The 15,174-nt window shown below is 45.8% G+C and overlaps 1 protein-coding gene across 1 annotated transcript; it reads right to left on the bottom strand.

Moving 5' to 3' along the window:
- Positions 1-266: 266 nt before the first annotated feature.
- On the bottom strand, positions 267-13,081 carry clvs2 (clavesin 2). Its single transcript, XM_062467527.1, has 5 exons — positions 11,739-13,081; positions 11,111-11,285; positions 3,911-4,021; positions 3,348-3,580; positions 267-902 (listed from the first exon to the last, which is right to left on the bottom strand). The coding sequence occupies exons 1-5, from the start codon at positions 12,125-12,127 to the stop codon at positions 809-811; spliced, it is 1,002 nt and encodes a 333-aa protein (XP_062323511.1). The 5' UTR covers positions 12,128-13,081; the 3' UTR covers positions 267-808.
- Positions 13,082-15,174: the final 2,093 nt, after the last annotated feature.

Genomic DNA, 15,174 nt, shown 5'->3' with positions numbered 1-15,174 from the left:
GCACATCAAACTCTTCTAGCTTGTTTTTTTTTTTTTTTTTTTTAGTAAAGGGGAGTTTGCTTTAGTTGGGAGAACCCTGAACACCTGCTCTGAATCCAGTTAGCAACACCATCTCCACACCCTTCCTCCCTCCCAGTTTCTATCCTTCCTGTTTGAAGACGAAGCTTGTTATTAAACTAATCCTGAGCTGCGCTTGCAAGATAGAAACATTCTTAAATAGCGTATCGACGCTCCCATCCCATGCCCCCACCCCCATCATCCCAGTCCCCCCCCCCCAGCCAAACAATATCCAGTCCCAATGAAGTAGAATTTCCTCTATTTACCTCCTGTACCTCCCAGTTGTGTGCTACTCCGTCTCTCCCTGCACAGACACACTTCACGAGTAGCAGAACATCCGCAACTCCCATTAGAGGTGACCCTCCCCCAACTTGTCCTCTTTTGAGGACTTCACAATAAAAGAGTAATAACTGTACAGTTCAGAATTGGCACTTGACAATAATAATGACATAACGGATGACCTCAGAGTGTACTGTTGCTGTTCTTTAATCTCCTCTGATCTGGAAAATGCAGTCTTGTCAAGATGGCCGCTCTCTCCAGCTCCTTTATCCAGGTTTCCCGCCTCTCCCCCTCCATGTTTTTGTCTTTGAGGTGTCTGATAGTGCTTGCCTTCACAGTGCCCTCTAATCACAGTCTGAGGGCAAATATTTTCAGAGTGTGCGCGCGTGTGTGTGTGTGTATGCATATATGTGGGTATGCATCTACTGTATGTGGGTATGTGTGTGTGTGTTTATGTGTGTATGGGAGCCATTCAGTCCAGAGACAGCAGAGGCTGCATGTTTTCCTCTTCACTCTTGACCTTGTCTGGTCGCTTCAGAACTCCTGGTTCTACCACCGACTGAGACCTGGAGAACATGAAACATGGCTGCTGTTAGAGATGGGCACTGGCCAGGGAACCGACACCAGCTGAACCTCCTCAAACAAGGTTTACTGTCATGGTGGAACATCTGAGGCTGTCTAAAATGAAGTAATTCTCAATCGTCAAACACATTCATTCTGGTAGGACCATAAACAAGATTCAAACCCACATCTGTAAGGATCACCAAAACTGAGAATCATGTTGGGTTAATGTTGTCAGTGAACCAGCTCTTGTACACCAGAAGCCCTGATACTGTGCGTATGAGCTCTACACTGGAAGAGGATGAGGAGGAAGATGAGGAGAAGGGGGGGGATTTGGAAGAGGAGGAAGACAATGAGGAGAAAGATGTGATGGAGGTTGAGGAGAAAGAAGGAGTCGGAGGATGGGAAAGAGGAGCAGATCAGAGACAGAGGAAATGGAGTGCAGTAGAACACAGGGCTCCGTCAAGGTCAGTGAAGATTGGTTGTATAAATGCAGCTCAAAAATCCCTTAGCATGAAATGTTGTAGAGACCTTGGGTCATGTCCAATATGCATGCAAAACACTGTAAACACACATACATGCTCACACACACAGACACACAGGCACGCACACACATTAAGGCACAAACAGACTGAACACAGTGAAACATACATACCCTAACAAACAGAGAGAGGGTGAAGGGGAGAGAGAATGTGAGGGGGGGGGGGGAGGAAAGAAAATCCTTGAGTGAAACAGAAAGAGAGAAATAGAAACTAAATGATAGCCAGAGGAAAGGAGAGGCACACAGACAAACCAAACCATTATCAAAACCAATCCCTTCACACAATGAGAACGCACATTGCCTGATGCACTCAGACCCAAAAGGTTGCTTGATCGGAAAATGTGACTCTGGGACAGTGTGTCTTTAACCTATATGTGATGGATTCCTGTAATAGAAGCCTAAGCTGCTTTGGGGAGCTCGAGCCAGGCTAGCGTTTATCAGACGGGCAGAGATCTAGGGCAGCATGCTCTCCAGTGTCTGCTGTGACAGAGACACAGCACCGTCATAACGGACATAACAGCAGCACAACTACAACCCATAAAGGTGGAATACACACACACACACAGTTTCACCTTTGCAGGAGACCGAGGCCAAAGCTAATAATGTCGAGGTAGTACAGCAGTTCCACTCAGGAGGGTTAGAAACGTCTGTGATTTTGCAGCTCAGATTGATGACAGTCGGAGATGAACATTCGATTTTTAGACAGCTGGTACCTTTACTTGAAGGCAACGATTATTACACTGACACACATGCGGGAGTACGCCTACACACAGACACACACACACACTGCAAGTGGTCTCCAGTGACGTGTGTGTGCTGTGTTTTAATGATCTAATGTACCATATGAGCCAGTATGGTCTTCCTGACCTTTGGGTCTGCAGGGAGTCTGCAGGGTACTGATCTCAGTGGAGGCCGGAGACGATAGCTCAGACAGCTGTGTGTCTCCTCACATCATACCAGAGCTGCTGGTGAATCACTGGAAGGACACTCTAGCCTGTCTGGTCACTGTACGTCAACTAGACAACCAGGATGATATGATGCAGTAGCAGTATTTTCTAGAACCAGGATAATTATGATGCAGTAGCAGTATGTTCTAGATCCAGAATGATATGATGCAGTAGCAGTATGTTCTAGAACGAGGATAATTATGACGGAGTAGCAGTATGTTCTAGAACCAGGATAATTATGATGCAGTAGCAGTATGTTCTAGAACCAGGATGATATGATGCAGTAGTAGTATGTTCTAGAACCAGGATGATATGATGCAGTAGCAGTATGTTCTAGAACCAGGATAATTATGACGGAGTAGCAGTATGTTCTAGAACCAGGATGATATGATACAGTAGCAGTATGTTCTAGAACCAGGATGATATGATGCAGTAGCAGTACGTTCGAGCAGGTCTGTCTCAGACTCGCTCACTCATACAGCAGGTCTGGCGCCCACGGCCACAGATATCACTCCATCACATTTCCTCACGCTCTATAAAGTAGAGCGTTCTCAAGCTGCACTCAGTGACTGCCGATCAGGGTGCACACATGTGCGTGCCCACACACACAGACCACAGACACACTCATTGAGCAAAAACATGTCATCAGCTATGTTGCTTAACGCTCATTTCATGACCCAGTAAGTCCAGACAGCCTTCCCCGAAGAAAGACACTGAGACAATGGACTCTTGAAACACACACACACAATCATTTCTACATGCCTTATTTGTCGGATCAGAGAAAAATCTGTGTCACATACATTTACAGCAACTGTTATGGAGGCGGTTCAGTGAAGCTCACTAGTATGATTTCCCTGCAGACAGAGACACACACCCAACTCATAATCCGGGCTTTAGTTCGGCGGCCTACTTTGAACACATGAACATCCAAACCAGCCCAGTTTTAAGCCTAGCCATCCTACCTCTTCATGGTCTTGGGGGAGAGGTCCTTCTCCAGGTCTCTCTCCAGGTCCTGGGCTGACAGGGTGTAGGACTCGGGGCAGTAGTCTGTGTCCTCGTCGTAGGCATGCTCCAGCAGTGTGCGTGCCCACGTGCCCATGTCATAGGGAGGCAGCATGCCCCCCAACTCCGAGGGCAGGATCTCAGGGTGGATGAGCTGGTGGAGGCTGTTCAGGTTGTTTCCATGCATGAAGATCTGGGAGGAAGGGACAACACAGGAAGTGTCGATGAGAGGACAGGGATGTGATCGTGGAGGGTTGTTCAAATGCATCGATGGCAATGATGTGATAGGTACACAGAGGTTAAAGGTTGTCTATTCCGATGAGAGGATGTATCACTAGGGGTGTGGGTGACTCGTCCCACTCATTTTTAGATCATGTCTTTGTTCCTCTCAATTTTTCAAACAGTCAAGGAAAACCAAACCCTAAATGAACAGCCTTAAACCCCTCATTCTGAATTAACCGTAAAGGAACACCCTCCAAACGTTTCACCCTAACGCGAACTGTACACGCTACAACCATCTCACCCGTTTTCTCGTCTTGTCCTTGAGGAAGGGTCGTATGACAGTGTACAGGGCATGGATGTACCACGGCTGGTTCACAAAATGGATGCCACCGAACCTGGCTGGGAAGCTGTCCTGGAGAGATGAAGAAATAAACAACAATAAAAACAAATGCATCACCATCCACCATTCATCTGTGTTTCCACAATACACCAATCACTGGGCACATAATAGTAACATAGTTACAGTATGTAATAAACTAAACAACCATTATTTGTGCTTCACCAGGTAGAGTAGAGTATAACAGCAGAGCAGAGCAGGGGCATTACTATTCAGTGGATAGTTCTATTATAACCTCAAATGCCTAAGTCATACTTTGACCGGAGTGCAACAGACGCTGGGATTATAGTGTGACATAGACAGGTCTGTCTGATGATGATGAGCCAAACAACATTTATGTAAAACATTAATCTGAGTTAGGATGGGACAAGATACTGTCTGCAACACTCCAATCTCACAATGCACCATGGTAAGAGTCTGGGTATTGTAGACACATACACTATTGACAGAGAACAGGCCTTCAAATGCAAGAGGAAACATGAACATTGAAGGACGAATAATCCTCCAACACTGACACCATTTTAACAGCAGTAGTCAATAAACAAGGATGTCTTTCTATGTGAACAATAAAACCAATTTTAGGACCCCGCAGGATACCACTTCTAGCTAGAAACTCATTTATAACAACAGATAATGACAAAGTGCTCCAGTGTTAAGTTATTGAAGTATTCAATCTCCTTTTCCTGACATCAAAAAGGTTTTAGACTTCCACTAGGATTCCTCATCGTTTTTGGTTATTAGTTAATAAACGCATTTAATACTGCTTTGGGTTCCTTGCAGCGTTTCAAATCACTCCACACACATCGCTTCAGTTTGTAATCTGTATTCATCAGGTGATGTGTTTAAGATCACAGACATGACAGATTCTTAGGAGAAGAGGTTTAGACTTCCGTTCCTAAAGGAGAAGGCCTCCCATGGTGATTTCTTCATTAACGTGCTACGCTCCACCTCTCCACCCAGCAGGGCACAGCTCCCTCTCTGTATATGGCAATCAACTCCTCTACATAACCAGAGAGCAGAGCAAATGCCAGCAGTGCTCTCTTTATCATCTGTAAGTCGAGGCAGCCAAAGAAACTCCCTCCCAGTTAGCAGTGGATTCCCGTCTGCAAGGTTCTACGCCTGTTCAATTGAACCTTCAGTGTATGTGTTTGTCCCCTCCGACCCTAAGGAGTGTTTGAATGCTGTGTCGTGGCGAGGCTGTGTGGATCACACCTGAGACAGTCGGATGGAAACCTAGTTTAACATTGATGCGACAAACTTGCCTGGAACAAGTTTGTTTAACCAACTAGCTACTTGGTTGCTGAAACCAAGACAACCCCATTCCTCTCCTAACATTCAGTTTGTTTCAGTCTTTCCACTTCCATTGTAATAGATGAGCAAATAAAGCCCATCAAGACATTACTGGGGGGAAAAAACCTACCAATCACAGAACCAAATAGGCCCAGGTTCAAGGAGAGTCCATGGTGGGCAGCACAGTCGCCGGGCAGATTTGTGTCTGTTTTTCTGTCTGTGTAGCACTGTGGACCAGAGACGGATAGCGCCACGAAACCCAATGAAGCCCTTTCCTGTCCACTCCCCTCAGTGAACACACTAACACACAGACTGGCAGAGCCCCAGCACTGGGAGATTAACAGCCACAGTTTGCTACATGTCACTGTGAGAATATGTGTGTCGTTGTGAGTGTTTGTGTGTCACTGTGTGTCTATGGGTCACTGTGTGTCTATGTGTGTGTCACTGGGTGTATGTCTGTGTGTGTCTGTGTACTTTACTGTGTGTCTCCTCACAAGGACACTCTGATAAATGCTGATGACACCACTTGTGTGTAGGTTTACAACCCCCCCCAATATTCTTTTTACCCTCTGATAAGATGTGACGTTTGAACTCTACTGAGTATGAACAAGCACACAAGGAGGGGCTTGTTTAGATGTCAAATAAACTTGGGGTGTAGGGTTTGGATTGAATCTGGCACATTCATTCATGAATATAAAGATCAAGGACGTAGTGACCTTGAGGTATCTGTGTAGTCTACATCAAGGATGTAAAGCTGTTATTGGACTTTTTTTTACTACCACTGTCAACTGATGTTACAGATGCTGACAGGAGTCTTGTTTGAATCTCTCCTTCCCTTGCTCTCTCTCCTTTGCTCTCTCTATATCTTTCTCTTGCTCTCTCTTTCCCACTAAAACTCATATTTTCTCTCTCTCTACCGTCTCTCTCTATTCTCTTCCTTCTATTTACAGGGCTTTTTTTTGCTCGTAGTCGTGACTCCGAGTTTGTAAACCCTGTCCTGCTCCTGTCACAAGTCATTGGCAAAGCATGAGTGAACTCATCCCGTGGTAGAAAAAAGGGAGAGAAAGAGAAAAAAGAGAAAAACATCAATTTAGTAGAGACCCTACGAGACAGAAAGAACCCATAGCATGCAGTGAAGAATGTGCTTTATGATCATCCCCCACTGTGATAGGGTCCGCTAATACAGGAAGTACAAAACACATACACAAAGATACACAACAGTGTAGTGAGGTCAGCAAGACCACACAGAGCCAACATCTTGCCACAAACCTAATCAGCCCTTGTGACACCCTCAGTATGCTGATTACCCACCAAACGCCAATGCAAAGGAACCATAGAATTGGGGGAGGACCTCCCCAATCTACCTAATCAGCCCTCCTGCTAGCTTGCAAGCTTCAAGGGGCCTGCTTGAGACAACACGTCTCCAGCAACCATTTGCTACCCGTTTTGGCAAAGAACATACCTTGAACAAAGAACATACCTTGATCAGAACTTCTGAGGAAAGTTCTTGAGACTTCACCTTTACCACAAGAGTACAAGGTGGAGAATTATGAGAGGGATATTTGTGTCATGTTTGTTACTTAGTTTTAATGTTGTGTTCACTGAAATCTTGATTCTAGTAACAACTCCTTCTTCCTGAAAGATAACCACGTCATTTTTGGTATCTACACAAAGCTATCATAATAAAACAATCATTCAACTATATTTTGTAACTGTACCAAGATGTCCAGAACAATATTTGAACAATCTTATGAACCAGCCAGAGATCAGATCACACCTTTGGAAGGTGTGAAGGAAGGAGGGGGGAGTTGAGAACCCAGCTTCCCCCAATCAACGTCTGACCCAGACAGGCCTGCCCTCAAACTCTGAACTGTATAAAGCCCTAAGATGACCATCAATCTCTGACTCCAGCGAAACCGACCATGGCATGAACGCCATTAGGATCGGCGTTCCAAGGACGTCGCCAAGCTTCTCCTGAGATTCAACTTTATAGTGATCGCGACACTATCTGGACGTTTCAACAGAAGAACTAAAACGCAATTCTAATTGCGACTTCACTGAGATCCCGCAGACTCAGTCACATGACCCAGCGCAGCCGCGCTTTGACTTCAGATTCTTCAAATGGACCTTTGGCGCAAACCGCCCTCAACCTCATTGATCAACCCCTGATTCATTTCTAAAGATGAGACTGATTATTACATATTAAATATAGGATTCCCTAATGTCCTAAACCAATATTAGGGTGGTGCCCCGAGACTTTATGATAAATAAAGTATTTCTATCTTTAAACCCTGCTACAACAGGAACTAGCCAGCGGCAGAAACAAGACAGAATCTTAGTCCCATAACATCAGACACACAGAACCTTGGTCCCATACCATCACACACACAGAACCTTGGTCCCATACCATCACACACACAGAACCTGAGTCCCATACCATCACACACACAGAACCTTGGTCCCATACCATCACACACACAGAACCTGAGTCCCATACCATCACACACACAGAACCTTGGTCCCATACCATCACACACACAGAACCTTATTCCCATACCATCACACACACAGAATAAGACCCTGTTCTGTACCAATAAATACAATATTATCATAAGTGCAACAGTTTTCTACAGTATAGTACATACTATAGTAACCATGGTGATAGCAATAGGGCTTAAGAAAAATGAGGGATGACAACTGCCAGACCTCGCTCTCAGACCAGCTCAACCGGATTGCCTAAACTTTTCTTACAAGCCAATCAAAGTTACAGGCCAATCAAGTCAGTTCTTCAGTTTTTCAGTTATCAGTTATTCACGCAGCCAGTCAGTCAGCCTGCCCTTGTGACTTGCATGAAAGGCTCTAAAACCCTCTTACAAACTACTTCTTTTACAGGCTTCTATGGGACCTTGAATCACCTCACCCTGAATCACCTCACCCTGAATCACCTCCCCCTAAATCACCTCGCCCTAAATCACCTCGCCCTGAATCACCTCCCCCTAAATCACCTCACCCTAAATCACCTCGCCCTGAATCACCTCCCCCTAAATCACCTCACCCTGAATCACCTCCCCCAAAATCACCTCCCCCAAAATCACCTCGCCCTGAAACACCTCACTCAGAAACACCTCACTCTGAAACACCTCACCCTGAATCACCTAACCCATTAAAACCTCCCCAGAAGAGTCTTACTCATTTCAGCATGTGCTGAGACTCATAAATCTACTCATGCCTCGATGTATCTCGTGAATGGACGGCTAGCTAGCGTCTTCCCAACTACACACCTACAGACACATACCCCCCAAAACTTGTGAGTGCAGCATGAATACTTTATGGTGTGCTCAAAAGATAAGGTCTAAAGATAGCTGGCTCCAGCACAATCCTCCTCTCTCACGTCCCCAATTACCCTTGTGACAGACTCACCATTAACACTGATGAGGATTTGGTCACAGTGAATCTGGTTGCACAAGAGCATTTGAATAATGTGTCACCATCTCAAATGATTATTACCCATGATTGATTGAGCCCAGTGATAATGGGTTTTAAGCCATCCACTCAGAAGATATGAATTTGAATGAGTTATGTAAGGAAATATGACTACAGGGCAGAAACCAAAAGATTCCAAAATAATTTTCAACTGAAACAAAGACATTGCAAACAAAAATACATAGAGCACCCAAATATCATGAGTCTTCCTCTAAATTTTGCCCCAGCAGATCTCTCTCCCTCCCCTGGCCTGTGTTAAGCCAACACACTCAGTCCTCCTCTAGCCAGGCTCTCAGAGAGAGAGAGAGAGAGAGAGAGAGAGAGAGAGAGAGAGAGAGAGAGAGAGAGAGAGAGAGAGAGAGAGAGAGAGAGAGAGAGAGAGAGAGAGAGAGAGAGAGAGAGAGAGAGAGAGAGAGAGAGAGAGAGAGAGAGAGAGAGAGAGAGGCAGACGTGCGTTTCTCCCTTCGAGAGCAGCCCATCTGGAGAGAGAGGAGCATAGCATGGTGGTCGGACAGGTTGCCACGGAAACTCAGCGTGGGGTGGGATGGAAGGGGCGGGGCGGTGGTGGGTGGGTGGGTTTTGGTGGGGGCTGGACGAGTTGTGATTGGCTGCCAAACATTCTGTATTTCTTTAGACTAAAGAGGGACAAAAGACAAGTCAGACAAAGGGGGGATGGGGGGAGGAGAGAACGAGAGATGGGGGAGGAGAGAGAGAGATGGGGGAGGAGAGAGAGAGAGAGATGGGGGAGGAGAGAGAGATGGGGAAAGCGATCAAGACATGGGGGAGGAGAGGACCATGGTGTGTGGAGAAAAGAGAGATGGGGAGGAGAGAGAGAAATGGCAAGTGGAGAGAGGGATGAGGAAAGAGATAAAAAGATGAGAAGCAAGCGAGAGAGAGAGAGAGAGAGAGAGAGAGAGAGAGAGAGAGAGAGAGAGAGAGAGAGAGAGAGAGAGAGAGAGAGAGAATATAGGTAGGGAACAAAAAGAAAGGCAGAAACGGAGCAGGGGGGAAAGAAAAAATTGACAGGTGAGATGAAGAAGGGGCAGAAAGATCTATTCTCAACAAAGCATTGTTTGAGGAGACCAATGAAAGCATCATCTGCTACCACCAAGCTTTTGTTTCCTTGTATTGATTTGCCAGGAATACACACCCACATAACAGTCCTGGTTCATCTCTATCATCTATCAGTACCTACTAGATACACCGTGAACTGATGTGGTGAATTTTTGCCCTATGAATTTACTATCAACAACTACCACAAGTCTGTTTGACAGTTGCAACCTATAGTAAGCCTGTAGCACCGTTTAAACACACATAAACCTGTGAGGAAACAAAATCCCTCCTGGCCTCACAAAGGTGGTTCAGAGAATTAGTGAATATATTTTGGAGTGAATCTCCATTTTCCCCTGTAAGTCTCTGAGTCCTGTGTAATCTGCTGGGATCTGTGCAGGCTGGGAGCTCAGAGCTGTTTTTAGCCAAGGTGTGAAATGGCAAGACATCCAGGCTCAAGTGTATCATGGTAGTTGTGAGTGAGACGCCCACCAGCCACAACAACAAGGAAATGATAAACCGACTGAGAAGAGATGCTGTGGAGCCCACACACACAGGCATTCACACACAAACACGCACATATGCCCAGACTCACTCATGCACCACGGAGGCACACACACATTCAAGCACTCTTACAGACACACACTACCGTCGCACAATACAACATCAATCTGTTGATTCTGTCCTTGATCTAATCATCAGCAGAATATTTTTGCTAGTGTTTGTTTACATCTTCCTACCCCATGGCTTCGAGAGCCCCAGAGTGTGTGTGACTAATAGCTCTCATCCATTATTCACACTCTAATCTGTGTCTGGAGAGCCAGGAGAGTGTGCTATGACCTCATACTGGCCTCACATTGAAGCAGACCTAAAGGTCAACAGGGCTGCACGTATCATCCACGTATGGAGCTGCAGACACTGCACGTCAAACATAACGCTGGCAGCTGTTTCTGGCAGTTTCTGATGTGATGTGTTCTCTCACCGAAACTAGACCCAAAACTAGAGACATGTCGTAGATTGAAACGTGAACGAAAGGGGCCTGTGCTCAAGGGCGACCGTGTTCTAAGGGACAGTGTTCGGGGGGACAGTGTTCTACAGAGACTATGTTTAGGGGGACAGTGTTCTAAGGGGACAGTGTTCTAGGGTGGAAGGGTTCTAGCATGACAGTGTTCTGGGGTGTAGTGCAACAGGACCACAGACATTCAGTAGACTTACTTTATCTGACAGACCGTTTAAAAACTTCTGGAGCACCTGAAATGCATAATAGAATCTCTGAATTACCTGTAGTCCCTCTATGGCCAACCTCAGCATACTGGGGGTGAGCTTGGAGGCCTGTTTGAAGGTGAAGTTGCTCCAGTCAATGATCAGGACGAAGCCGTTGACCTGCAGCTCTGGGTCCTCTATCATGGACTCCAGGGACAGCAGGATGGCTCTCAGGATGTCCACAAATGTGTACCTGCCGGAGGAGGAGATGACGTGAGGAGAATGTCCTGGTACCGATTTGTGGAAGGATGAGATGGAGGTCTATAGAGGGAGGAGGTGGAGGGCTTGAAAAAGCAACACGAAACCCAGAAACAGTAGGACTTTAAAAGAGAGACACCGAGAGACAGAGAGAGAAAGAGACAGATATGTATCTTGTACATTAGGGTACATATAGATTTTATTGTGTAAATCCATTAAGAGAATCACTAACTCAGGTCCGTAAAGAACACCAGAGAAGGATATACAGACATGTTCAAACTGAAAATAATCTTTAGTTGGGTATTTAGTTCAAGGCAAGTCTCTGTTATGCCAGGGAACGTTTGGGGACAGAAGTTCACATAAGTTAACTTAAAAGCAGACCGTGTTTCATTGTGTTATATCCAATGTTTAGAACATCTATCCCGCAGTGTGAGCCAAACAAACCTACCTGCTCTGGTCCCAATTCGCCGCGAACAAAACGAGTATTTTTCTTCCGAATCTGTCCAAGTTCGATAACACTCCTGGAAACCCGTCTTTGAGAGCCTGCTTGATGCCTGGGTCGGTCGGTTTGAGGTTTTTAAACATATCCAAGTTCTGCTGCCGGTACTCAAAGTACTGAGCCAACAACCGAAACGCCTCAAAATGGTTAAACTTCCGTGCTCTGAGAAACCGTAGGATAAAAGGATCATCTGTCCTGAGGAAGCCAATATCTGGACGAGTGATGATCATGTCCCTTACTTCCTGTATGTCCTGGTGGAGAGTGTCTGGATTCTCTTTCAGCTCCACCTTGGCTTTCTCCAGGGTTTCTGGGGACAAGCCAGCCTGCAAGTGAGTCATCGTTCCTGTAACAACTGCTACAACCAAAAGAACACAAATGGGAGGTAAAATGGTAACGATAAAAATGCTACCGAAGAGGAAGCCGTCAACTATGACTGCGTCACGCAGAGTAGCCTGCTCTAGATCTTTAGAGTTCCTTTGAAGATTTCTAATGACAACCGGTATTCGGGGGCCTGCGATGCTCGGTGCTACCCAAGCTCTTATTCACTTTCAGGGCAGCGCCATTCCACCTGTATGTAGCATTTGACTTGAACTTTCCACTCGTCCGTCGGCATTCTGATAATTTTGTTCTCCCTAGCAAATCTAACAACAACCTTTGTTGATTTTTTTAAACTGACTCTCCAAGCAACATGCTATCACAGGCTCAGCTTCCAATTGCTTCCAGCCTGTCGGTTGTCTTGGTAGCCCAACCTCACCAAACAGCCGCTATACCATCCACCCCCACCCCTATATACTATTATGTCTACAATTACAACGAAAACATGTCACTATCCTACATTAAGCAGTCAGGCAATGCGGCACCCTGCAGCAAGTTCGAACAGAACTCTCCTGTCTAAACGCATCTCAATTTGCGATGGTGCTGGCACAGTTTCCCAGAAATGGGTTGAAATTTAAAGTCTGAAGGCGGTATAATATTCCGTCGACATCCTTACTCCATTCTGAGAGTCTATTTCCATCCTGTGGTTTTCAGTGGAAATACTGGAAAAAGATATTGGCCCAGGTCCGCGTCCCGTTTGTTCTGTGCGTCCCGCTGCTCCGGTTCCGTGGCGGATGGTTTACGTCAGTGCTGCTGCTGTTTCCGTTTTGTTGCTGGTGAAAGTGACTAAAATCCATCGCTCCGGTGATCCAGTCAGTCTGGCCGTCATCACATGCATGGCGGAGGAGGAGGAAAGAGAGAGGCTGAGTAAGGGAGGAGGGGAGTCTCACCCGATCTTTATTCATTGCATCCCAACACCTGCTATTTCTCTCTCTCTCTCTCTCTCTCTCTCTCTCTCTCTCTCTCTCTCTCTCTCTCTCTCTCTCTCTCTCTCTCTCTCTCTCTCTCTCTCTCTCTCTCTCTCTCTCTCTGACACGTATCCACTCTGTTGATTCATCTTCTATCATCATATTCCGAGCAAACACAACACACCAGAGCTCCTTATAGGCGCACTCACTACAAAGATGATGTGAAGTTGACATACCTTTGAGGCCAACCGTAGTTCTTACCTCCTTACCGTTGTTAGCTCTGCCTGACATTCTTTATAAATCAACATAACGAAACTGTTATCAGATCCTTTAGAAAACATGTATCCAACCGTATTCATCTTTATCAAAACGGTGTGTCCTTGTGAAACTTAATATTCAGATCCCGTGTATATTCTGTCGACTGCAATCAGCTTAATCTCTTTGGTCTGATTGACTGCTGGCAGACGGACCCCGACCGAGTGGGCTTTGTTTAGGTGAGGTTGTTTCAAGTTCCTTCCAGTATCTTCCAGCGCGGGTGAATAATCACCATAAAGCACCATGTCTGGTCCAGTAGGACTATGTTATAACCCTCTCCAACTGGAAAACATGACACAGGTTGACCAAGCCATTGTGAAACTCAGTAGACCAGGGTAAGGTATGTTGCAGCGCAGACAGATAAACACACACACACATTCATAAGTGTGGGGAGTCTATAATATATAGAATATTTTATATTTCAACCTGGGGAAATCCGTGGCTCATTTGCGTCCAGGCTTTACATATCAGTGGGCGATGCCGAGACAAGGAGAGACCCGTAGGCTATATATCAATAAAATACTCTGTAACATAGATTATCATCCAGATATCACAAAACAAATGTCTCCCGTTGTTCAAAGTGGAGCCCGTCACGCATTGTGTTTGTGCTGTGCCTGCTTTCTCGAGACAGTCATGCGTCAAAAGCTGCTTGTGTGTTGAGGTGGTGTGCATGGTTCATTGATTCACCAGTTAGCTTGCTTTGTTGTCGTTGTTTAGTAACATTTCACAGTTCAGACACAATAAGTTAAGTTGTCTTGTCAGCCTATCCCGTGCTTGTCACATTTCTGCGAAACGTCTGGTTGTGGAGGCAGATAAGGGCCAGAATGGATAATGTACTGAACTCGCACTGGGACCCGAGGGGAGTAACCAGAGGTGGGATGGTGGTGGGGGGGTTGTGGGGGTGACAGCTGAACAGTGAAAGGGAGGAAAAACAGACTCCCGGGAGAGAGGGAGAATGGGCAGCCGATAATTGCAGAGCTCCTCCGGGGTTATGGTCAGGCAAATCAAATGAATTATGCACCCGCATAGGAAATTACATTGGGTTGTGTAGTGGCTGCGCAGCTGTCAGTTTTGAAGTGGCCCCTCTGAATTGGCACTTTGGTATTTCAATGGCTGATAGGCCTGATAGGGCATAGACCTAAAATGTCGTCTAATGTTAGATTTTTGTTTGTCTCAATGTATCTGCTCTTCCATGGCATTTAGACTGACATTCAACTGTTATTGGACCACAATATATCGGTGTGAAACTCTATCAATCTATCCAAGGCTAGTAAAGGCTATCTTTCTGGAGGGGCCTATAAAGGCACGTGTTTTTCCATGACCATCTTGCGCCCAATGTTTAGTGTCATTAAATGACTCACTGCTGTCGGGGTAAGCCAAAGCTTGTGAGTCCAGCACTCCCGTGACCGATTCAGCACCAGGGTGAGTGGACAGCGCCATAGCCATTCTGTCAGAAAAGCCGCAACAGAGTCACCTTGTCCAACACATGCACTTGTTCCTGTAGGTATACAGTCTTTTAATGTTAGTTTGGCGTATTCCTTCCCGATGCCTCGACCTCTAGCCTGTTTCAAAACGTGCTGGTGTGAAAACGTCTGGTCTGTTAGCTGGGCATCACGGCTTTACCCGGGGGGACTTATCTCCTCTTCCAGCCGTTTCGAGAAGAAGTGAAGAGAGAAGGCCTATGGGGAAAATAGTATTCTGGGCATTCATCCAATTAATCAAAAGTCAGTTTGTTTAAGCCGACACGTAACGGACACAATTCAATTTAACATACTCCTCTTTATTGT

This window comes from Osmerus eperlanus, chromosome 8 (genome assembly GCF_963692335.1).
Source record: "Osmerus eperlanus chromosome 8, fOsmEpe2.1, whole genome shotgun sequence".
Taxonomy (NCBI): Eukaryota; Metazoa; Chordata; class Actinopteri; order Osmeriformes; family Osmeridae; genus Osmerus; species Osmerus eperlanus.
This window is presented reverse-complemented; position numbering and strand designations above follow the sequence as displayed.

What these genes read in the sequence shown, in the direction of transcription:
- clvs2 (XM_062467527.1), bottom strand. Translation starts at nt 12,127, where the DNA reads ATGACTCACTTGCAGGCTGGCTTGTCCCCAGAAACCCTGGAGAAAGCC. An exon ending in GCGAATTGGGACCAGAGCAG is followed by an intron (nt 11,286 to 11,738) that starts GTAGGTTTGTTT and finishes CTCCTCCGGCAG; the next exon opens with GTACACATTTGTGGACATCC. An exon ending in TCCCCCAAGACCATGAAGAG is followed by an intron (nt 903 to 3,347) that starts GTAGGATGGCTA and finishes CATGTTCTCCAG; the next exon opens with GTCTCAGTCGGTGGTAGAAC.